The sequence below is a fragment of the Denticeps clupeoides genome, chromosome 9 (genome assembly GCF_900700375.1).
Source record: "Denticeps clupeoides chromosome 9, fDenClu1.1, whole genome shotgun sequence".
NCBI classification, from domain to species: Eukaryota; Metazoa; Chordata; class Actinopteri; order Clupeiformes; family Denticipitidae; genus Denticeps; species Denticeps clupeoides.
Genome location: NC_041715.1, coordinates 19,152,367 through 19,175,562, shown reverse-complemented (window position 1 = coordinate 19,175,562; position 23,196 = coordinate 19,152,367). Strand labels below are relative to the sequence as shown.

General features: G+C 44.0%; 1 protein-coding gene across 2 annotated transcripts; it reads left to right on the top strand.

The window, feature by feature from the left end:
- The first annotated feature begins 289 nt into the window (after positions 1–289).
- Positions 290–16,022, top strand: epsti1 (epithelial stromal interaction 1). 2 transcript variants are annotated; one of them, XM_028991223.1, is made up of 11 exons: positions 290–551; positions 1,204–1,262; positions 3,506–3,589; positions 4,250–4,323; positions 4,421–4,504; positions 5,014–5,087; positions 6,282–6,366; positions 9,264–9,347; positions 10,464–10,537; positions 11,797–11,951; positions 14,756–16,022. In XM_028991223.1, the coding sequence occupies exons 1-11, from the start codon at positions 454–456 to the stop codon at positions 14,884–14,886; spliced, it is 1,002 nt and encodes a 333-aa protein (XP_028847056.1). In that variant the 5' UTR covers positions 290–453; the 3' UTR covers positions 14,887–16,022. The 2 variants fall into 2 exon arrangements, with proteins under 2 accessions (XP_028847056.1, XP_028847057.1); XM_028991224.1 differs by having other exon boundaries at positions 11,797–11,973; positions 14,756–14,777.
- The last annotated feature ends 7,174 nt before the right edge of the window (positions 16,023–23,196 follow it).

Genomic DNA, 23,196 nt, shown 5'->3' with positions numbered 1-23,196 from the left:
TTTTTTAAATATAGCACCTGAAAATAATCATATTAAGAAAAATAAATAGTTATATAAACAAATAGTACTTTATTACTTTTTTGTTTTTAGCCAATATGTACAAAAGAAGCAATATTTATTAAATTAGATTATAATGTATTATATATTATTGGCGTGTTTGTTTATTTGTCACATTTCATTAGTTAAACTTATTAGTCAGAAAAGCTTTTTATAATAAAAAAAATTATACTTATCAATATATTTCTGAGAAAATACTGGCACCCCCGTATAATCCAAGCTGCCTCAGACGCGATTTTACGCCGCTGGTGGTGACTTGGCGCCTTTACCTGGCGACATATTACAGTGTTCGTTTCAACAGGCGACTAAAAGAAGGTGTTACAGGTTTCACAGGTTTTTGTGTGCGCCTCAGTTGAGAGTTTGAATCCGCACGGCGACGCCAGGCTCGGCCGGAATATGAATAATACGAGCGGAGGTCCGACTCCGCAGGGCGGCCAGCAGAACCCAGCAGAACCCGAACCGGTTCCAGCACGCGAAACCACCGCGCCCGTCCAGTGAGTCGATGACAAATTGCTCCTTTTTAATTCTTTTCACTTAAAATATTCATTAGAACACAAATTAACGCAGACTAATACATGAAAGTATCCTTTTGTTTGTAATAAATAGTCTATAAGACATAATATATGAATCGGTTGCCTAATTCGATGTAAGAAAATAATAATTTTAGAAATAGTACATTGTTTTATGTTAGTACATTGGTTTCTTTAAAAAACGGAGTTTCACTTTCGTTTCCGTCGTAAGGAAAGCAGTGAGTGTGTGTGTGTGTTCGGCAGTGCGTGTGTGCCTGTGAGTGTGTGTCGGTACCTGTGAGTGTGTGTGTGTATGTAAGTGTGTGTGAGTGTGTGTATGTAAGTGTGTGTGTGTGTGTGTGTGTGTATCTGTGATTGTATGTTTATGTAAGTGTGTCGGAGTGTGTGTGTGTGTGTGTGTGTATGTAAATGTGTGTATGTGAGTGTGTCTGTGAGTGTGTGTGTAGTGCGTCATTTCCTTGGTCGCTTCAGCCCACATGGCATCAGGTTCCTCTTGCAAGGATTATACTTAGATAAATATGGCTTGGAATAAAATGTTGAAGAACGTTTGATGAGGTTCTACTTTATGTCTGTGGTGGATATTTCAGTCATTCCTGTGTGTATTTCCCCCACACAGCGCTGCAGGATACACTATGGTGACACCAAACGAGTCAAAACGCAGCGAACTGCAGAGGAGTAAGTACTGGTGACACCACTGTTTAACCAAAAAAACATTTATATAGTCCAATAATTAGTAATCTACATACATTGTGGTCATGATAATTGTACAACGTTCCTCATTTTGTGTCTCGGCAATTAATGAAATAAGACCACATTACACTGAAGTCTGAGTTGACCTTGGGGTCACGCTTGGTCTAGTGATGTTTGTTTGAAATAATGACACCTTTTATCCTGTCCTGCGGTTTTGCACGTTCGCATGTTTTGGATGACAAAGCTAGCCCGGTCCCATTGTCAGTGCGTATTTGTGCATTTGTGGCCTGGACCTTTTCTGGGGATTTCTACCCTGTTCTGAATGGTCCCCCAAAACCTTGGTTTGGAGTTTTAGGCTTAAGGACTAATGGTTCAGCAGGTCTGTAGAATGTGTGGATGTACATCAAATTTGAAAAACAAAAAAAAATTGTTTTATTTGAAATGGATAGATCTCTTGAATGAAACTAAATATAAGAATGTTCAGTGCTCTCTGAAGTTATTATACAGATTAAGTCAATTATATTCAACCATAGGGAAATTGTTACAACTTTGTTACATTTATATTTTTATTAAACAAGTATAAGAATTCCGTTGGTTAAAAAATTAAATTGGAAACATGTAACATCTCTAGTCTGCAGAATATAAATATAGATATCCATGTACACGTGTAGTCAACACATTTCATTCCAGAAATACTGCTGTTAAAAATTACGACTTGTAACGTTCTCATACAAATTTTATTGTTATGGTAAATATTTATTTATACCACAGGAATGCCACTACAAGCATCTATGTTCAGTGTTATTTATGCTCAAACTTAGCACACAGAACTGGAGAAAAAACGACACTGAAGTACAGGCCTTATATACAACATAGAACAAAGGAGAGACAGAACACGGCGCACCTGACAGGGATCAACTTCCAAGAACAGGAAGCGGAAGCCCTTATATAGACTTCCTGTATGGCAGGAAGTGGCAGTCGATCAAAAAAACAGCCAGGCTGTGCCTATTTTTATATTTCCAACTTGTATTTTGAGGTTTATATTTGATAAATTCTCCAAAGTCAGTTTTAATCTCAGATCCAGGACACAAAGTTTCTAACAAACTCTTAGCATTCAACGGCATGAACAATTCCTCTTTATTACTCAGTAACTACATTTTATTAATGTACTAATTACACTAGACATGCTCCTGTCATGCAGTAGGCCCCGGGGCTGTCCGTCAGCGACGAGTCCGTGCCACTCAATCACCATTGGCACCTCGAGCATGACCTAAGTCCTCCTCCACCTGCCCACTCCCTTCCTCGCTGCTCCACCGCTGGACAGGGGACAGTGATGCAGGCGTCCGCGTCCTCATGACGAACTATAACATGCACGCCGGGACCCTGCCGAACATGAAAGCAAACCATGACCAGGGGACGGGGACCCGGCGGTGTCCTCTGGTGAGCCGCGGTGGTAGCTGTCCTCGGGGTTCTGTCGGCTGGGTCCACAGAATGGTGTCACTGCGACATGGTGGAGAGATGGACACATTCACACGACTTTAAACAAACAGGGGGTTTAATATATTAAACAAGCGCACACACACCTATACATCTGTAACACCGACGGGACAAAAAAGTCCCCCGGGAGTCAGACTGTGACAACTTCCCAGTCTGACTGAACTGAAATAAACTGAGACATGCAGAGCTGACACTGGGAAAGTTTCAAAAGTTCCACAGTTTCTTTGTAATCTTCATGATTTAAAAAAAAAATCGCCTTTTATGATGCTGTTTGAAATTCCTCATGGTTGTGGACCACCTACAGTAAAGCCAGCATATCAGTGTTTGCTGAAATGTAGAAATGCGAAACGGTTTCTCCGGTTTCAGAGTAGCAGCATTTCAACCAGCCTGTTTCCTGCCAATGGACCGAGAAATGTTGTATTCCTTTTTACACCAGTGGGTCTCCATCCTGTTCCTAGAGGCTCTCCTGCCAAAATGCTTTAATTCCAACCGTACCCTCACCCAGCCTCATTAAATGGTGTAGAAACGGCAAATGCGGCAGGCTCGAAGCTGTTTGGGTTGGAATTAAACTGTTTTGTTATGGATCCTCCAGGCTTGAGGACCACTGCCGTGTGATTTGTGGAGCATGGGAGTTTATCAGAAAAGAGCTTCTAACAACATCTTAAATGCGCTTATAAATGCACTAATGCCAATTGCGATCTTAACCATATTCTCTCACACATCCCCGACAGTCGCACAGAGGGGGGAAGATGAACTTAAAAGGTGGAAGAACGAGAACCGTCCCGGCCCAATTCATCTGGCTCCGGAGAGGCTAGGTAATGCACAAAAGTACACAAGACAAGCCCCCTTTTGAAACGCTTCATTTACGCCCCTTTATATGAAACAAAGAAAGCAGCCTGGTGTAGTTGCTCAGTGTTGCAGATGGCTTACGGTTCGTGTCGCAACATGGCAATTCCACCAGTAGACATGAAAAGCAATTCAAGTTACACGGCTTACAATAAATAGCACAATGGTAATGTTTGACAGTCTGGTGAAAGCACAACTACATTCACAAGAAACATTTTTTTCTCTTAATATAGTATTCTGTGAAATGCAATGCTGACCACTACTGTGTAATCATCCGTGTGATATGTAGTGTAGTAATCATCTATGATGAGGAAAATAAACCTTATTGTTTCACTTCTAAAGCTTAATTAATTATTAGAAAACCCTTTTGCAAGGATCTCAGTGAAGCTGAAATCTGCTGGTAGTGTTTATACATATTCATGAGGCAAGATCAACCAGAAATATAAGGAAAATCACATGAAGTGACAAATCTTGTGCACAACTTTGCAAACTCAGCAGTGCATTCATAAGCTTTATCACTGATATTGAGAAAACAATATCATTTATGACTACTGTATATGCCATAAATGTGTCTTTTTTTATTGTATGTAGTAAGTAGAGGCCTCACTCTGATTTGGTTTCCCCTGAAGGTGGTTCCACGTCATTGGCAGAGACGAGACAGAGACAGCAAATTGCGACACGGCACTCACAATTCCAGAAGAAGGTACTGTTGCTCCTATTACCCGTTTATCCGCCAACATTTTGCTCGTAAAGTCGTAAAGTATTAACCATGCAAGTGTTCTTTTGGGGTGTTTTCTTAGTTGCGAAAGCAGGAAATGGACCAGCAGCAGAGGCTGGCCCGGGAAGAGGAGAACCAGAAAAAGAAGGCAGCACAGCGAGAAAAGGTGTGGTGAGGACTTACAGAAGTTCTTGGCCCGCAGTGCTCCCTTGCGCAGGGACGTCAGGGGAGCGTGTCCAAGTGTTTTCCCTTCCCCTGCTAGGCGCTGTAGTTCAGTCTGCAAACTCCAGATGTCACTGCAGGCACCTGGCAGCCACCAATTTGCCAAGTGCTGCCGTGTAATTGCCGAAAGAGAGATAACAGGCCGACCTGGGGAGACGCTCAGGCCTGATTGATGAGCCTAATTCTTTCCCCCGAAACCGCAAGCAGCAGCAGTTTCTTTTTAAGGACGTGTTCTGGTCACCGCTTGGCTGCCTTTTCGGTGTAATGGTGGTTATTTCTGTGGCCTCAAGAGTTTGCAGAGCACGAGTCTGTTTCAGGAAACGGATCCCTTTTGATTTGGGTTAAATGCAATTTAGTGAGCCAAACTCAATTTGCCTGGAGACTGCTGTGATTTCCTCTTCCTGCGAGTTGAAACAGCACCTCTGTCTTTGTCTTCTGATTTGTGTTTTGCAGGCAGTTAAACTTGAGATGAAGACAAAGCAGGAGGAAGAGCGGCGACGGGAGCACTACCAGTCTGACCAGCAAGTGTATGCCGGCACTTACTCCCCTTCCCAGAACATTTGGGAATTTAAAGCTTTATAGGGACAAATAAGTACTATTTGCATGCATGGTGGTGATCAAAAGCAGCTAACGAGAGAAAATGTCCATGCCTGTTTACGCGTAGACATATGCATGTACGTTTGCATATGGGGGTCAGTGACGGGACTAGAATTGCGCAAATAGTACTGCTCTTTAAACGGTAATAATACTGGAATATAATAATCCCAGATTGCCTCTCTCCCTGCTACTCTAGCATTGTTGAGGTTTTTGAGTCTCACTGACCTGATTTACCACATTCTGGTAACACTGCACTACATGGATTAGTTACTCTAAGATCATTATTGTTTTGGGAATTGTAATTTCCTACACAACTGCTTATTGGGGAAAGTAATAATACTACTTAATTGAGGTGTTATTGCCCAACACTCAGCATGGTGCTAGTTTTTGTGTCTATGGGGTGCAGTTCCATTTAAAAAGGTTACCTTTTTGCATTATTAACTTTCATATCACTTACATACATCTTCAGGAAGAATTAGTTAATCAGTTTAGAGAAAATAGTAGTCAAATTGGCATTTCTTTTAGCCATTATTATGCACGATGATCGAACATGATTATTTCACCCATTAAATGCATTTATTTTTAGAATTATGATTTCAGCCACCAACTATTTTCTCCAGCTGGATTAAAATCATTTTTGTAACAATTTCACCATAAAAACAAAAAAAAAATTCCTGCAAATTTTAACAATGAAACAAAACACAGAAACCAGCCTACACATACGTAATGCAATGTTCCTCTTTTTAATATATATTTATTGTATACATTTATTGGAAACACCTACGGTGCACCTTGTATAATTATAGAGTGTAGCCCAGCTGCTGCCATGTGCAGATTGCGTTGGGCATCTTCTAGTCCTTCATCAGTGGTCAGTCTCTGACCGCGGGACGGCTGCTGTCTGGGTATTTTTGGATGGTGGACCACTCTCTGCCCAGCAGTGACGCTGTTCCGTGCAAATACCCAATCAGCTGCTGACCAAAACAACCTCCTCCGGTCACAAACTGACCATTGATGAATGGCGCCTCTAAAGTGCATCTCTCTCCGTCACTACGGACAGAGAGGGGAGTAAAGTGTGATAATCTTCGTTCAGCGCATGTTGCATCACAGCTACGTGTTTCGCGCAGGGGACGGGAGCGGCTCCTTCGGCGGCCGGAGCGGGCCAGCACCGTGCCTGCGGCAGCCGGCGGCCCCGCGCCGGCATCACCCTGGGTAAGCCTGCAGCCAAAGAATGCACTCAGTGCACCGTAGGCCGTGGCTCGAGCCTTTCCTGCATAACTGCGGCGCTGAGGCTGCGATCCCGTGGCCCCGGGGTAATTCAGAGTGTTTTGAGAACAAGCAGGCCTCGCTTTTTTTCAGCCTTCATTGATGACGACGACGCGGGGTTCCTTCTCGCCCATCGTGCCCTCCCCTGCCCCGTCCACATAAATTCTCTCCTCGTTATCTCAGCACCCAGGCAAGGGCGTTCCAGAGATTTTTTTAAGGGCCGTGCAAGCGCTCCCTCGCTCTCTCTCTGGCTGGCCCGCGAGTGGACGCGAATCCGATTGAGCCGCGAAGGCAAGCAGAGTTCAGGGGACTTCCCAGAGTTCACGGCGAGCCCGAGCGCTCCGAGCGTAGCAGGGCCCTGCGAGCGAGAAGAGGCAGACAGACAGAGAAGGAGAGGGAGAAAGATGGTGTGGAATAACGTGCTTTGTTCTGGTGAAAGTACCTGGAGGGCTGCCAGGGTGCAGAATGGAAGGATGGAGCCTGAGCGGATGCAGATCGAGATGTCAATCACAGGGTCGGCCCTTATTCGGTTACTGCAGCGCCGTCCGCAGAACCGACATTTCCTCTGCCCTGACTCAGTTTCTTAGCACTTCATTATCCTGGAGGGAGGCTCATTGTCCCATTAGATGAGCAGTCTCTGTCCACTGCGTTGTTCTTATATTACATTTCTGGAGGTACTTTCAGCCTTTTCAGTGTTTACATATCTCCTCTCGCCACAAACGTTTTTTTAATTTCTTGTCCATCTTTGCGCAAGTCCTTCAAGGAACATCCACGATTAATAATCAGTCTCCATAAGACCCTTCTCTGCCTGAGCGCGACATTAGCTATGCAGCGCGGGATATATCCCTCTCGTCCTGCTTACACGGAAATAAAAACAGTGAGATTGTGCCTCTTCTCAGCGTATTGACTTAACAGTCTGGAGAGTCTCCAGACAAAGTAATGCAACGCTCCAACCTAAATGTCATATGCCTGTGGATCAAAGTGTTTGTGGAAAGACGCGGTCTTGATGTGGTTCTGCGGCCGCGGAGAATTGTTATTCTTTCAGGGATGGTTCCATAGAACAGATTAATCTTCTCCATATCCTCTGTTTGCGCAAAGGATCCTTTGTATTGGCTTCCCAGGGTGCGAGGTCCAGGTCGGCCCACCTATTCCCCTCACTCTCAAGCCATTCCAAACAGCACACCCTCTGGCCCCCGGGCTCTGCTGTGTCCTCAGGCTTTGTGACCAAACATACAAAGGATCGCTTCATCTTCTCGTCGAAATAATTTCCCCTTCCTCGCCTACTTTACCATTTCAAGGGGTGAGAAGCAGAGGGGTGTTAGGGACATTTAGGGAGATTAGGAGATGAAAGCTCTTTCTACTGCCAAATAACATTCTTAATTCAATTTATTGTGAGTCATCATGAAGCAAATTTATTTCAGAACTATTGGTGAAAATGTGTGAAAAGTCTGTGAATTTAGTAGTGCTTAATTGTGGATTAAAAGCAGTCATATTCCTGTTTTGATAAATTCTTCACACCCTACAACTATATATAAAACAAAAAAACAAAACAACTACTGTGTTAGCATTAGTGGGTTCTCCCACTCTATTGTAGGTTATTACACCTGAGCATCCCAGATTAGAAAGACTGCTCAAATTCACAGATAATCCAATGTTACTGGTGAGTGGGGCATCTCTCACAGCTGGTCAGTTATGTTAGACTCAGTAATATGTATTGCTAATTTACATTTATGGCATTTGTGAGATGTCCTTATCCAGAGAAACTTACAGTCAGTAGTTACAGGGACAGTCCCCCCCTGGAGACACTCAGGGTTAAGTGTCCTGCTAAGTGGGGTTTTAACCCGGGACCTCTGGTTCATAGGCGAGTGTGTTACCCACTAGGCTACTGAAACTCCTGCCAACATGTCCTGAGTCAAATCTGCCTCTGTCTCAGCCAAAAATGCATGTCTAAGCGAATGTTTCAGCATTTTCAGTAGACACGCCCCTAGAATTCTGGTTGACTTTTTATGACTAGTATATGTATAAATCCGGTTTGATGCTTGTTATCATTCACATTTGGCTGAATGGTTGATAACACAATTTATTATGATGTCATAAGTTCTGGTTTACACTGGTTTTAATTCAGGTCAAATGTTCAGTCATCCTGGTCCAATGTCACTTATAGTGCCCCCTTTTTTAGTCGCCCTGTTTTTGTTTGTTCATAAAACTAAATTGTTTCTGATTTTCAAACCAATTCAGTATAGTACACAATAATTAAAAAATGGCAACTCGACTATGAACCAGAAGACCAAATAGTGATATGTCACTATGATTGAGGATGTCTGATAAATGCCATTAATGGAAAAAGTATAAGTAAACACAATACAACGTTTTCATGAGATCTGTTGCTTAATTGAATGAAAAAAACTCACCAACATCCAATGTGAAATGTCTTTACCCCCTTAGTCATTAATAACTAATGAGTCTACTACAATTTAAAATTGGTTGTTTTACATTTACGGCATTTATCACATGCCCTACAATCAGTAGTTACAGGGACAGTCCCCCCCTGGGTTAGGGTTAAGTGTCTTTTTCAGGGACACAATGGTAGTAAGTGGGATTTGAACCTGAGTCTTCTGGTTCATAGGTGAGTGTGTTACCCACTAGTGTGTGTGTGTGTTGCCCACTAGGCTAAGCCCAAAACGGATTGCTCAGTAGACTGTAGACACGTGGAGCACTGTAGACCCCTAATGCATTTTTTTATTTGTACTACAATATCGTGTGTTACATCATCGTTTCACTTGAATTTCTGGCTGATCGAACTGCATAATGCAGCAGTAACCCCATCCGTCCTCCATCCACAGGTCCAAGCGCACAAGTACAGGGAGGAACAGAGACTGAGAGAGAACACCCAGTTGCAGCAAAAGAGCGAGGAGCAGCGGAGAAAGGTAGGAAAGGTAGAAATGAGTAGGAATGACATGGTTGGAACGTTAGGATGTCAAACAAACAAAAAAAAAGACCTGCTCATATCCTCATACCACCGGACACAACCCGGAAACCACTCAGCCCTCACCGAGGAAGTGGATACTGTTCATTTGGAAGTGCAGACAATGGTTTCCAGATGGTGAGATAGGGGTGTCTGTGGGACTTTGTTTTTTTGAACTTCATCATGGGGATGCTTATTCAGGTCAAAGGTCACCATGACCAATACCAAGCTGATATCAGATCTTGCCTGCACATTTTGGCAGAAACTCCAGGATGGTCCATCACAATTTTCTAGAGACTGAGAACCATGAATGCCCAAAGATGAGGGAGGTTTAGAAATTAATGAAATGAATTTAACCAAGAATGAGGAGCTGAGGCACAATCTTGAAACTGCACTGAACTTGCATTTCAAAATGCAGTTAACTGACTTTATTAAACCGGGCAAGTTTATTGACTCCTGGGAGTGACAATAACTAATTGTCAACTACTTGATTTTGAGTGAGTGTTTTTTTTAGTTGTCCAAACAGTTCTGAATAAATGTGGTTATTTATTTATTCAGTTATGAATAAATGAATAAGTGCTGTTGTATGGTATATTACGTCTGGTTTTTAATGGTTCCTTATCTGCTTTCAGGTGTTGAACCATGCCCTGATTCATTTATGTTACTTAAAACATAACTATATTTACCATTGTTTTGTTTTTTTAACCATTTACACACCGAAAAGTCCAGAACACAAGCTGAATAGATGTAATTTTGTCAGTAGTTAGATAGTTCTGTGTGATATGTAAGCACTGTCGGGGGATTTTTCCAATCTTTGGTCCATCTGTAATACATAAAATGATGTTACTTCCCTGTTTGTGTCTCAGAAGCTGAAGAAATGGAGTTTGTCATTTTTAGATTAGTGAAGCCTTGAGAAAGATATATCAATGACATCATAATTTTGGGAGCCATCCTGTGTTATGGAACAAGTCGTATAATTTAATTTAGTCAAAGGTGGGAAGCCCGATGATGAAATTGAATTCAATTAGCTATCTGGTCAGAAATCCCCCTTCATTTGCTATTGATGTTCTTTCCTCAGGCTGAAGTGATGGAGGAAAAACAAAAACAGCAGGAGGAGCAGAGGGCGAGGGAGTTGGAGGAGGAGCGCAGACGGTGCGACACCTAATTCAAGAGTGTTTACCAGATTCACTGACTCATCCATATCAATGGCCTTGTTATTCAAGCGTTCATTCCGAGCCTGTGTGAAGTGGGTGTGGATACTACATACGACACAAAATCCTTCTTCATGCATGCTCACACCTAGAAACAATTATCTAAGCTTCCTTCAATACTTCCTTTCACCACCACCCCACCCGTCCAAGTGCATGACCCGGGGCCAGTCTGATTATTTGAACATTATGTGACATTGTATCGAACATAAATATTTTTTACAATATGTGGAAACAATACAGTTTGTGATATATATCTGTTTCTACAGCAGTTGGCTTGGACCTGGCATTCTGAATGTTAGGCCTCCTGTTAGCGACCATATCTCACCATAATGTCCCTCAGAAACAGAAACTTTGCACCTTATTACATTTAAATCACATGACACGCTGCCTTCTGATTCACATGGACCAATTTTGTGACAATGCTAATCCAGGTACTTCCGAAGGTGTGTGCAATTGTGATCAAAAGGATCAATACAATTTGAACAACAAAAGACATATTGATGTATCGTTTTGCACTGACTGAAGTTAGCTTGCTAATCTCTTACCCGCCACATCCTGTACTTCAGTGGCTAACGCTGAGTAACGCTGCTCTGAGATCATTTTCAGCCTGCAGTTCTACCTGTCTCTTATTATTACTGACCCCAAGCACAGTTAGAGTAATAGAAAGCTGGTGTAAAGAAAAATACACTTCCATGCATCACAAAGCTAACACAGACGGGTGAAACATGTTCATGACCATTTACGTTGGTAGATTCTCACTGAAGGCATCAAAACTATGAATGAACACGTGTGGAGTTATGTCCTTAACAAAAAAGGAGAAATAACTGAAAACATGTTTTATATTCTAGTTTCTTTGCTCTGATTACTGCTTTGAACACTCTTGGCATTCTCTCGATGCGCTTCAAGAGGTCGTCACCTGAAATGGTTCTCCAACAGTCTTGAAGGAGTTCCCAGAGGTGTTTAGCACTTGTTGGCCCCTTTACCTTCACTCTGCGGTCCAGCTCACCCCAAACCATCTGGATTGGGTTCAGGTCCGGTGACTGTGGAGGTCAGGTCTCCACTTTTTGTTAAGTACATAACTCCAAATGTGTTCATTCATATGTAATGTACATGTACATTAACAGCAGAGTATGTCACTTTGAATGTAAAAATGATTTATTGCAATGTAAATCTGCCTTTGCACAATGTGTCATTGTCTAGCGTGAACCTGGCCTTCCTGGACCGGCTACAGGCCGCTGGGACTGGTGGAGCAGTACAGCCACCCCCCGTGACCCATGATGCCCTGCAGAACCAGAGACCACAGCGCCCCGAAACATCTCTTATGCAGAGGCCGGCTGTCACAACAGAAGGGGAGGGTAAACTCATTCCCAAATTTATGTATGTGTGATTACGCATGTTTAGTCTGCTGGTAATGCCAAGTCGTGAGATTTATTTCTTGTTGTTGTTCCCCTACATGTGTGGGGTCTATTGTTTTATACCTTATTATACCTTAATTTAAATTTAGACTGCAGTGAAAATGGAAAGTGGAGAATGGAATGCAAGTGGGCACGACAGAGCAGAGAAATTGCAAGTATTCCAAGGAACCTGAGGACAAGCAATTATGACCCGCCACCAACTTTGGGCAATACACTGGCAGGGAGCCTTGGGTTTGAAAAAACGTTTGATTTGAGTCCAAAAAGCCTATGAGTTAAATAGTTTATCTCGTCTCTATCGAAAGTACGAATTATGCGTTTTTTTCCTTGTTTGACAGGCCGATTAATCTGACGGCTCTGTTTTTCTTCCTTCAATCTCCGTGGAAAAAAGCAGAAGAAAGAATTGGATCCCATCTGCCACTGATTCTACCAAGTCTATGCACGCACTGGACTTGAACAGCTTTCGCCCTCCGGTTGTGAAACATCATTGTTCGCAAAAAAATCTATAAACAGCAATGGGTATTTGGAAATGGAATTGCCGGGATTTATTCCGCCGTTCTGCCTTTGATCAGCGCGTTGTTTAAACTCAAAGCAACAGAGCCTGCGTGTCAGGTGTAAAATGTGGCCTGTTTACAACAAGGTCCTGAAGCATAAATTCCACGTCATGTTCCTGGCAATGATGTGCCACTCAGAACGCTAGGTTTGGGCACTGGGGAACCCTAAAAAAAAAAAAAAAAAAAAAAACACTGGCTGGATCCCAGAACCAGTTCCATGGTTTTCTGACTGTTGCCCCACTGTTTTGCCAAGAGGCGTGGCCCCGTAAAGCATGTTTTTTTCCCCCAGTGCGCCGTCAGTGTTATTGTGACTGAGTGCCTGCCACGTGATAGTGGGGGGTGTTCGAACGCAGCTCACCTTGCATCTGCACGTCTTCCAGGAATCGCGGTGACGTACTGCGGAGCTACCTTCAGCCCCGGTCGCGCTGCGAGCACAGCGCCCATGTTATCCGTTGCTGAGGTTTGGGGTTAGCCAGGTCTTTCTGTTCTCAAACTCGCAGCTCCAGCCCGGGATTGCCAAAGACATTCTATACATGTCTCACGCTAAGCCAAGGCTGTCCCAGACAAGCCTTCAGATGGATCGGCCTTACCACACAGCTCCACTAATGGCCGGGACTTGGCCTGACATGGCTTTTAGGCTTTTTTTTTTGCATGTGTGTGTCTCCTGCGCCTGCTGCGGCCCTCAAATGCACCGTCGCAGGAGAGTATTCCTTCTATCCATCTCACTTATCGGCAGAGATTTGGCCCCAGCCTCTCACAGCTGGCCTCTTTCCATTCCCTGTGTTTGTCCATTTGTAAGCCCTCTGCGGCTCTGCCCTGCTCTTCAGCGGGAAGCTCTGCTGGGACAGGGCACCGTTGCCCATGACAAGAATGGCGTGGGGTGATGGAACGAGACGAGGAGGAGGGTTTGTGGCGAACTCAAGTCCTGTCTCTCCTTCACGCCTGAACTGGGTGAACCTCCCTCACCACCACTGGACCACTGCTAAAATCCAAGCCTGGTCGGGGGTCTGAAAGGAGGAGCACTTGATGTAATTTGGATAAAGTCACAAAAGTCTTTATACAGGCAGTCTTCTACATTTTTACGGTCTCTATTCATCAGTACCATTTAGCCCACTGGTGATTTAAATGTACATTTATTGATTTTGGTAAACACCTTTATCCTGAGCCAGTTTTGTGAAATCTCCATTCTGGTCCACCAGGGCCATTGGTGTGAACATCATCAGATGAAAAGCTCAGTTGGTAAAGTAAGAAACCAGTATAGGATAGTGTCACTGGATAGACAGGTTTGTCTTTCATATTTCTCCGTGGGCGGGGTTCGTTCCATCACCTAGATGCCAAAATGGAGTCAAGAAGCTTGTTTTCCATGCACTGTAATGGGCTGGTGTGGGAGAACTTGGGATGGTTGAGGTTGCTCAGATGCATTCTGGATTCTGTAGTCATAAATGTAGTCATAAGCTAATGGTGCTATTAGTTAGTTGATGGGGAGGTTCAAATCTTTTCATCCTTGCCGCCAAACTGCAGTACACATCACCAAGTCTACAGTACAGGCCAAAAGTTTGGACACACCTTCTCATTGTGTCTCATGTGTTTTCTTTATTTTCATGACCATTTACATTGGTAGATTCTCAAAACTATGAATGAACACATGTGGTGTTATGTACTTAAAAAAAGGGTGAAATAACTGCTGAAAACATGTTTTATATTCTAGTTTCTTCAGAATAGCCGCCCTTTGCTCTGATTACTGCTTTGCACTCTTGGCATTCTCTCGATGAGCTTCAAGAGGTCGTCACCTGAAATGCTTTTCCAACAGTCTTGAAGGAGTTCCCAGAGGTGTTTAGCACTTTTTGGCCCCTTTGCCTTGACTCTGTGGTCCAGCTCACCCCAAACCATCTCGATCGGGTTCAGGTCTGGTGACTGTGGAGGTCAGGTCTCCACTTTTTGTTAAGTACATAACTCCGCAAATAAAGAAAACACATTGAATGTACTGTATGTCAGGGTAGGCACTTTGACCCGTTAAATAATTAATTAGTGACGTGCAGGACTAGAAGAGACTGACCAATCACCAGACAGCTAGAAATCAGGGTTGAAACAAAGTTTGAATGCTTTTAGTTGACACTCCACTCCCCTCTTAATGAAAGTCAGTATGTAACACCATATCTACATGCAGTAATGTTTCATGTGTTTCTCTGCCAGATGCTGACATTGAATGGATTGTGATGAAGCTCCTGAGTAATTTCCCTCACTGTGAAAGAGCCTTCGTTGAAGACATAGTCCTTCAGTGCAACGGAGAATACCAGCAAGTATATGATCTCCTCAAAGAGTGATCACAGGGTGTTCAGGGCCATCAACCACACGAAAACGTATTTTTGTTCAAATGAAATGAAAAACAAACTGCAATGAAACTGTATGGCCCTGTGATTTTTGCAAGCTAGAAAATATGGAAAGAATCAGGGAATTGACTCATAAAAGAAATGTACAAATCCACATTTTGAGAACAAATTAAAACTTTGGAATAATCTGCAGTAAAATGCTGTACTAATATATTTTTTCTTGTGCTTCTGTGTCTGTCATTATTTTGTTTAAGTGTGTACAAAGTTCTGATTTGTCCAGCAGACAGCACATATTAATTTATTTCATTTGAAAAATACATTTCTTTTTGTATTTAGAATTTGCACTTTGTATGTTGTGAAATGTTGACTTCAATTTGGCTCATGCTTAAAATTTCAGAGCCCAGTGGAATCTGAGACAAAGGAACAAAAGAAAAAAAGTCTTATAGCTGTACCAACTTGTTTATGGCAATACTACAAATATGTTTTGCGGGAAAAGGATTTCCTGGATATGTTAGGTAAAGAGGGGTAGTTTTCTTTCATAAATTCCAACAATTTTTTCCCAGTCGCCCTAATTTTTTAATGATGCATTGGACACACTTTAAATTTTGTTGAATTTTCTTGGTATAAATGTTTGTCTTTTTCTGTTTAATGACTGATTCATCATTGAATTCACATTAAGACATGCCTGAGGATGTCATTTATATCCATATTTTATTCAGATTAGTTTGCTTTTTATTCCTCAATATGTGGAATTTAAAAGAAGAACCTTATATCATCTTTGATCTTTATTGTGGTCATTCACAGAGAACTACAAATTAAAGTATCCTTTGGGATTCTACCTTTTTTCTACCTGTAACCTCAAGAATCAACATGTGAACTATCATTGTATGACAATTCTGATATTATAATTACAAGTAAACATAGGAAACTAAATGTAAAATTTTGGTGATATTGTCATGAATTTGTTGTGCAAATTACTGGTAAACCTCTGCTACTAGTGGCCTTCATCTTCTGGACTTTTTCTCCTTTCCCTGCTGGAAAACACACCCACCCAGAGGAAGATTTTGCTGCTCCTCAACAGTCTTGTGTTTGGCTCGTCAGAAATAAACCATCTCCTTATTTGGATATTACCTTGGTCTGATTTATTTCTCATAAGCCCCATTTGGGAGAAATAAGGATCAAAATTTTAAAGTCAACTTGTGACAGGAGTTTTGTTATTTCTCATAGGTCAAGAACCACCCCAGATTTTTCCACCATCATGAAAAAGTCCTCACTGACTTTTTTTTGTCATTGTAGAACTTTGTTTCATCACCTACTTTTGTTTGTTCTTAAGAAGGGGAACTGCCGAGAAATGAAATGATAATTTTTCTTCTTTTCTTATGTTCTGAGGGACAAAAAAGTCATCTTTTAATATTAGGATTTTTTTTTTATTAATGTTTGGCCACCCAGTATGCCTGTGGAAAATAAATTTTAATATTGGCACCGTGTTATTACACAACTGTTTCTTTCACCTCTCAGGTAAACTGCTCTCTAAACGGCTCACACTGATTCTTAGCTCACAAGATCCCTGAAAACAGAAAAACATGTGATATGGGGTGGCTCTTGCTCCTCATGAGTGCATATTTAGCACATGTCGCTTTTTAAGTAACCACAGATCAGTGTAGTGAGAAAAAAAGGAGAATTTTATCAGGGATTGAAGTTAGAAGAAGGCTCTTTATCTGGAGCTGAAGAAATGGTCAGTCTCATACTGACAGACTCAGTTGAACTCGGAGAAATGGACTGAAAAAAGACAAAGTCTTATTTTGAATCCTCTTTCTCTCGTGATAGGATCTACTGGGGTTTTTGTGTGTTTTGTTTGCATTCTTGTTTGAGTTTATGTCTTTGGTTCTGTTGTTCATTATGTGGACTTCCTTGGGTTCTCCTTGCCTTGACTCCCAGGTACGACCTGCTTTCTATAGGACTGCAGGCCCATATCCAGGTGTTCGACCTTTTTTGGCATCCCCACCCCTGTTCACTTGTATGTGTCTCTTTTGACAATGTACAACATGCTGCGTTTTTTTATTACGAATTTAAGGTTAACCAAGTTCTGATTGTGCAATAAAACCACAGCTCTTATCTGGCATCCTTCCACTGGCTCGAAGACAGAAAGAGCGAGACCTGTGGCCTGCTTACCGTCCCAGATCTGCCCATCGCGTGAACCATGACAAAGGTGCAGAAGGTCTGGGCCCCTAGACAGTCCTTTCGGGACAGTCATTCGGGAGATGGAAGCCCATTCTGAGGGGGAAGGCCAGATCCGCGCTTCTCCACAGCATGGAATGAAATAACATGTTTAGCTGGCATTAATGTGTAGAATGAATAATAGCCTGAAACCACTGATTTAATTAAGAATGCTCCTTTCTCAGAATACGCGCCGGGCCCCCAGACCTACAAGGAACAAGGCTCAGACACACTCACCCAAAGCAAACTACTGAACAGAGCAGGGGCTTTACAAATATGTGCTTCATCAAATTATTTTTTCACGTTCAAGTGACATCTCCCCAAATTCTGGAATGTTTGCATACAAAGAGTAAACTCTCTTAGTCACTGCAATAACCTTCCACCTGACCACTAGCCACACCATGTGACGATGGACCCAATCCATGCCGTAGTGCTGTTCAAACGTTTAAAGAAAACAGTAGAGAAGTCCTCGTTTTTGACAGGCGTCAGTCTCTTGGTGCATTAAAAGTAATCCAGTCCAGACATCGTTCATGTTGATGAAAGAGCTGAAAACGAAAGAAGCAATAAAACATGTGAAATTCGGGGTAGCGCGGTATCTAGTACAGCATCAGCAGATGTGAAATTGACTACATCCGGATTTCTAACTTTGTGTCTATGGCGATTTACTGGTTCAAACCGGTTGTTTTCATCAAAAACAAGGACTAAATGATGCAAATGATCGTTTGTATACTGTGCCCGGTCACTAGATCCGTGTGACTTCTCCGTGCTGTTTTGGAGTTTGACCCCCTTCTACCTTGTATTTGCATCCTTCATCTGTGATGCTCTCCATGGACAATACAGACAGAGCAGAGACAATATTATAAGTGTAAAGTGAAGTGATTGTCACATGTGATACACAGCAGCACAGCACACGTTGCACACAGTGAATTTTGTCCTCTGCATTTAACCCATCACCCTGAATGAGCAGTGGGCAGCCATGACAGGAGCAGTGTGTGGTAACGGTGCTTTGCTCAGTGGCACCTCAGTGGCACCTTGACGGATCGGGATTCGAACCGACAACCTTCTGATTACGGGGCCACTTCCTTAACCGCTAGGCCACCACTGCCCCTTATATAACTCATAGAATTTCATATAATGCACAAAAAATGTTTGTTCCCTCGCTACTACTGTAGAGAAGGTGTGTGCTCCCGCTTGTTTAATTTCATCCCATGATTTCACACGGCCATGGCTGACTCATCGAGAAAAGAAAAGAACAACCTGCGTAATGCTGAGGAAAAGGAAAAGGCCGGCTCATCCGGTGCTGGAAGGAGGAGAAGCGCAGGTGGCCGGACGCGGCCAAGAAACCTCTGGCCACGCCACAAATCACATCGATCCAATCATCACATCCTACCACACGAGACTTTCCCAGGGCTTCAAAGCCACCGGAGCCGAGGGCCCATGTTCCAATCTGGTGGAGATGGAAGGACTGAGTTCACAAGAATGTTTTTTGACGCTAATGGTGACAAAAGTTTTTTTTAATCTGTGGGAGAGCACGTCTGTGTGTCCACATGAAGGAAATAAATCTGTTGGATTTGTGATTTTTAATTATTTTTTTTCCTACAGTTTGCCCAGACCGCACTGAATAAAGGAGACTGCTGCACCGGGGTAGAAAGCCCCTCGGGTCAAGAGAAGGGCGTCTGAAGCGATAACCCCACCGACCACACAGCCCAACAGGACACCAGGGCGGTGGGCAAGCCTGCAAGACCCCAATTGCCTCAGCAACAAGTTTTGGGGGATTTCCCGTGGGTGGTTCCCCCCTTCCCCCTTCCAAATTAGGTCACAGCATTACCCATATCACCAAGGAATTCTGGGGAAAATAATGAACAAAAAATAAAAATACAGACAGCAATAAACCACAGAATACACCCAACAGATCTGGAGGCCATTAGCCAATGGTGTCACAGCACAAAACAAATTGATATGTTTTTCAGAAAATAATTATTCTATTCAGCCAACAGATTTAAGGCAAAAAATCATACACAGAATTGTGATCTTATGAGTGAGTCGTTTGTTTCTGGACTTTTCCAAGAGCTCCTCTGGGCATGGGTCACGGGATATTAAACTATTCAGAAGATTTTTTTGTCCTTGTCTGCAGAGGATGTAGTTTTATTGCAGAGAAACAACGTCAGATGTTCAGATAGACTTTACATACGGGGCGTGGTGCTTTCTCGTGTGCCGACTGAAATATTACCCCTCGATGGAAGACAGGGATATTTCAGGACAACAGAGGACCTTCAAATGAACTAGAGAAGTATGCCAGTCGCAGGGCTCGAGCATGCTGAGATCTCCGCACTCGACCACAACTGAGTCACTGCGCTTCCTGGGGAAAATAGGCTCCACAAGAGAGGCCGCGGAGGCGCGCCTCAACTGCCGGCTGACAGCGCTGACGGAGAGCTTTTTAGCCTCACAAACACACATGCAATCACACACACACACACACACACACAAACAGAGAAGCGCATTCAGCACTCATGCACAGAAGGAGCTGCTCTCGTCTGTCAGAGCGCAAAAACAAGGGCCGGTTTTTCCGATATTCCATCAGGCGAGAGCTCTCTGGTCAACATTCGGTGCAAGATCTCATCAGCTCCAAAGTTTCCTCCTGAATACGTCCCAAAAAAGTCCCAAAAACTGTAGTGGGTCGTTTAAGCGAGATGGACTTTTTTTTGTCTCGAAGCACGCAACATGTTTTGTTTCACAGCAGGGACGAGGACATTCCAGCTCTTGGCATTCGATGTGAACCGTGCGATATTAATGTGACACATTACAAATGCCGAATGTTATTTCCCGTGACAATTACGATGACAAATGATGTTCCGATGTTCCCCCGTTGACTTCTTTGACACTAATGCTCATTACAGGGTAATGCAGGGAGGTTTCGCTGTGGGCCGATCCAGAATAAACACCCCCGAACCGGCGGTCATGCACCTGTGTGCCCGGCTACGCGCGGCGTGTGCTGACACACAAACTCTCACAGGGGTGTCACGAAACGGCAGCGCGGCTGCAAGCGGGCCGGGCCGGGCCGGGCCGGGCCGGGCCGGGCCGGGCCGGGCGGGCGGGCGGGCGTCAGCCTCGCGCCGGAGGTCAACGGTTATCGGGCCATCTGCGATGCTTTTTATTAACTCTCGGAGACCCGGACACTCCCACGCGGCCAGGAGGCTCCCGGCTGTCTGTAACCGACGCCGCGCGGCCGTATCAGATGTCTGCGTGTGTGCAGTTGTTTTAGGGATCTGATAATAAAGGTCACTCCAGAATAAATGCACGCACTGCACATCGTGACTCATTCCACTGTATGGCCAAGTCTCGGTTCCCGCCCCACAGATACATTTGATACATGTGCAAAATAGTCTCCGAAGGCACATTTAAAAGGCCTGCGTGATAATGCCATATTACTCATGTCAACCTCGAAATGCTTGCGATGTTGAAATCTTAGCATTGCAATTGAAGTGCCAGATCTGACATTTTATTCAGGTTGGGTATCGCATGTCTACCGTTTGTCTGTTTTAAATTGGATGGAGCCTTGGCCATGAACCAGCAAATGCACAAAGTCAAAGGTTCAAGCCCCACCCATACCGCTGCTTCCCTTTCACCACTCAGTAACACCTGCACTAGGGCTGAGGAAACCTGCAACTGGTGATTGAATGTCACTCTGGATGTCACTCTGAATGGGAGCAGTAAAGAAAGAAACAAGTCAAGTTGGAAAATGCATGTGAACAACTTTTTTAAAAAAGGGAAAACAAGGACACCGCATCTCTTTAACGTCTTATCCATAAAGGGGCAAATCATGATCTACGGAGCGGAGTGCCGGAGCGTAAAGTACTTCTTTTCTAGCACAAAATGTATTCTCCCTCCCTCTCTCTTTCTCACTCACTCACTCACTCACTCCTCATACCACTTCGCTCTACTCAGGCTAGTGGCTGCTGGAGCCCATCAGGAGACACTGGGCACAGGGAGCACACCATTCACCCACACACTCACACCTGGGGCAGTGGCGGCCCAGCAGTTAAGGAAGCGGCCCCGTAATAAGAAGGTTGCCGGTTCGAATCCCGATCCGCCGAGGTGCCACTGAGGTGCCACCGAGCAAAGCACCGTCCCCACACACTGGTCCCCAGTTTTTATTAATGCTGTTCCTTAAACACAGTTCCTGACGGGGACTTAATGTCGGGGGAAGGTATTTCCACTCGGGATTCGAGACATGATCTACACGATTTTCACGCTGCGGCACAGACTCGCAGAAAAGGAATCAAGCGAGTGGGCGTGACGTGGGCCATTCCTGCTGGTTAACGTATTAATCTGGTCACCCTGCACATACAGACGTGAATACACGTATATATAAAATTGTCTGGTGATGGACAGGGTGGTAGTAGCCTAGTGATTAACACACTCACCTATGAACCAAAGGTCCCAGGTTCAAACCCCACTTACTACCATTGTGTCCCTGAGCAAGACACTTAACCCAGAATGTCTCCAGGGGGGACTGTCCCTGTAACTACTGACAGTAAGTTGCTCTGGATAAGGGTGTCTAGTAAATGCTGTAAATATAAAATGTAATTGGAAGCTGTGCTTGTATTCCCTTTTCACTGGGTTGTAAGGATTTGTCTGTTTACCTGTCCAGAGAATTTCAGATCGTATTCTGACGCCTGTCATGGCTGCCCACTGCTCACCAAGGGTGATGGTTAAAAGCAGAGGAAACATTTCACTGTGTGCACCATGTGCTGTGCTGCTGTGCATCACATGTGACAATCACTTCACTTCACCTACAATCAATTCAGAGATGCCTTTTCACCTACTGAACATTCCTTCGGATGGTGGGAGGAAACCGGAGAACCCAGAGGAATCCCACATCAACATGGGGAGAGCATGCAATCTCTATACACAAGTCGGAGCCGGGACTCAAACTCGCAACCTTGGAGGAGTGAGGCCTCATCGCTAACCGCTGGCCCACCATGTGACTGCAGAGTTCTTTCTGTGCCACCAAATAAATAATGACAAAAGAATAGAATTTTCTAAAAGTTGTGATTCATCAAGCACCTGACCACATAATGTCCTTTTGTCCTTGACAACAACAAACAGCACTGAACTCTTGACAACACTAAGAGCTGAAAAAAAAGTGCAGCACTCTGCTCCACAGTAATGCACGTGACGTGGGTTCAATTCAACTGGCTGGCTGTTTCCTGCCCTGCCGTGTCCATCCTACTCGTTCTTCAAATCCATCACTTTCCATAAACACCAACTCCTACTAAGGGTTGGGGCTGCCGGAGCCCGTCCCGGGACACTGGGTACAGGGCAGGTACTGACGGGTCACGCACACACACACACACACACACACACTACATGTACACACACACACACATACACACACCACATGCACACACACACATGCACACACACATGCACACGCACGCATGCGCATACACACATGTGCGCACGCACGCACGCACGCACACGCACGGACACACATGCACGTACACACACACACTACACACATACACGCACACACACACCACATGCACACACACACACGCACACACACACACACACTACATACACACAAACACACACACATGCACGCACACACGCGCGCACACATACACACACACTTCATGCACACACACATACACACACCACACGCACACACACACACGCACACACGCACGCACACACACACTACACTCATACACACACACGCACACACACACACCACATGCACACACACACACCACATGCACACACACACACACACTACATGCACACACACACACACCACGTGCACACGCACACACACACACTACATGCACACAAACACACACACATGCACACACATGTGGTAGTAACGGTGTTTCTGCTGGATCTAAATGAAAGTTTCCCGTCGGTCAAATGTCCACACAGACAGCCTGGTGTCTGGACAAATCCTCCATACAAGAATACGATCTGAAATTCTCTGGACAGGTAAACAGACAAATCCTTACAACCCAGTGAAAAGGGAATACAAGCACAGCTTCCAATTACATTTTATATTTACAGCATTTACTAGACACCCTTATCCAGAGC

Bases quoted from the DNA above. Each gene is read 5' to 3' on its own strand.
- epsti1 (XM_028991223.1), top strand. From the start codon at position 454: ATGAATAATACGAGCGGAGGTCCGACTCCGCAGGGCGGCCAGCAGAAC. The intron at 3,590-4,249 runs GTAATGCACAAA...TTTCCCCTGAAG, and splicing joins TCTGGCTCCGGAGAGGCTAG to GTGGTTCCACGTCATTGGCA. The intron at 10,538-11,796 runs GTGCGACACCTA...GTCATTGTCTAG, and splicing joins TTGGAGGAGGAGCGCAGACG to CGTGAACCTGGCCTTCCTGG.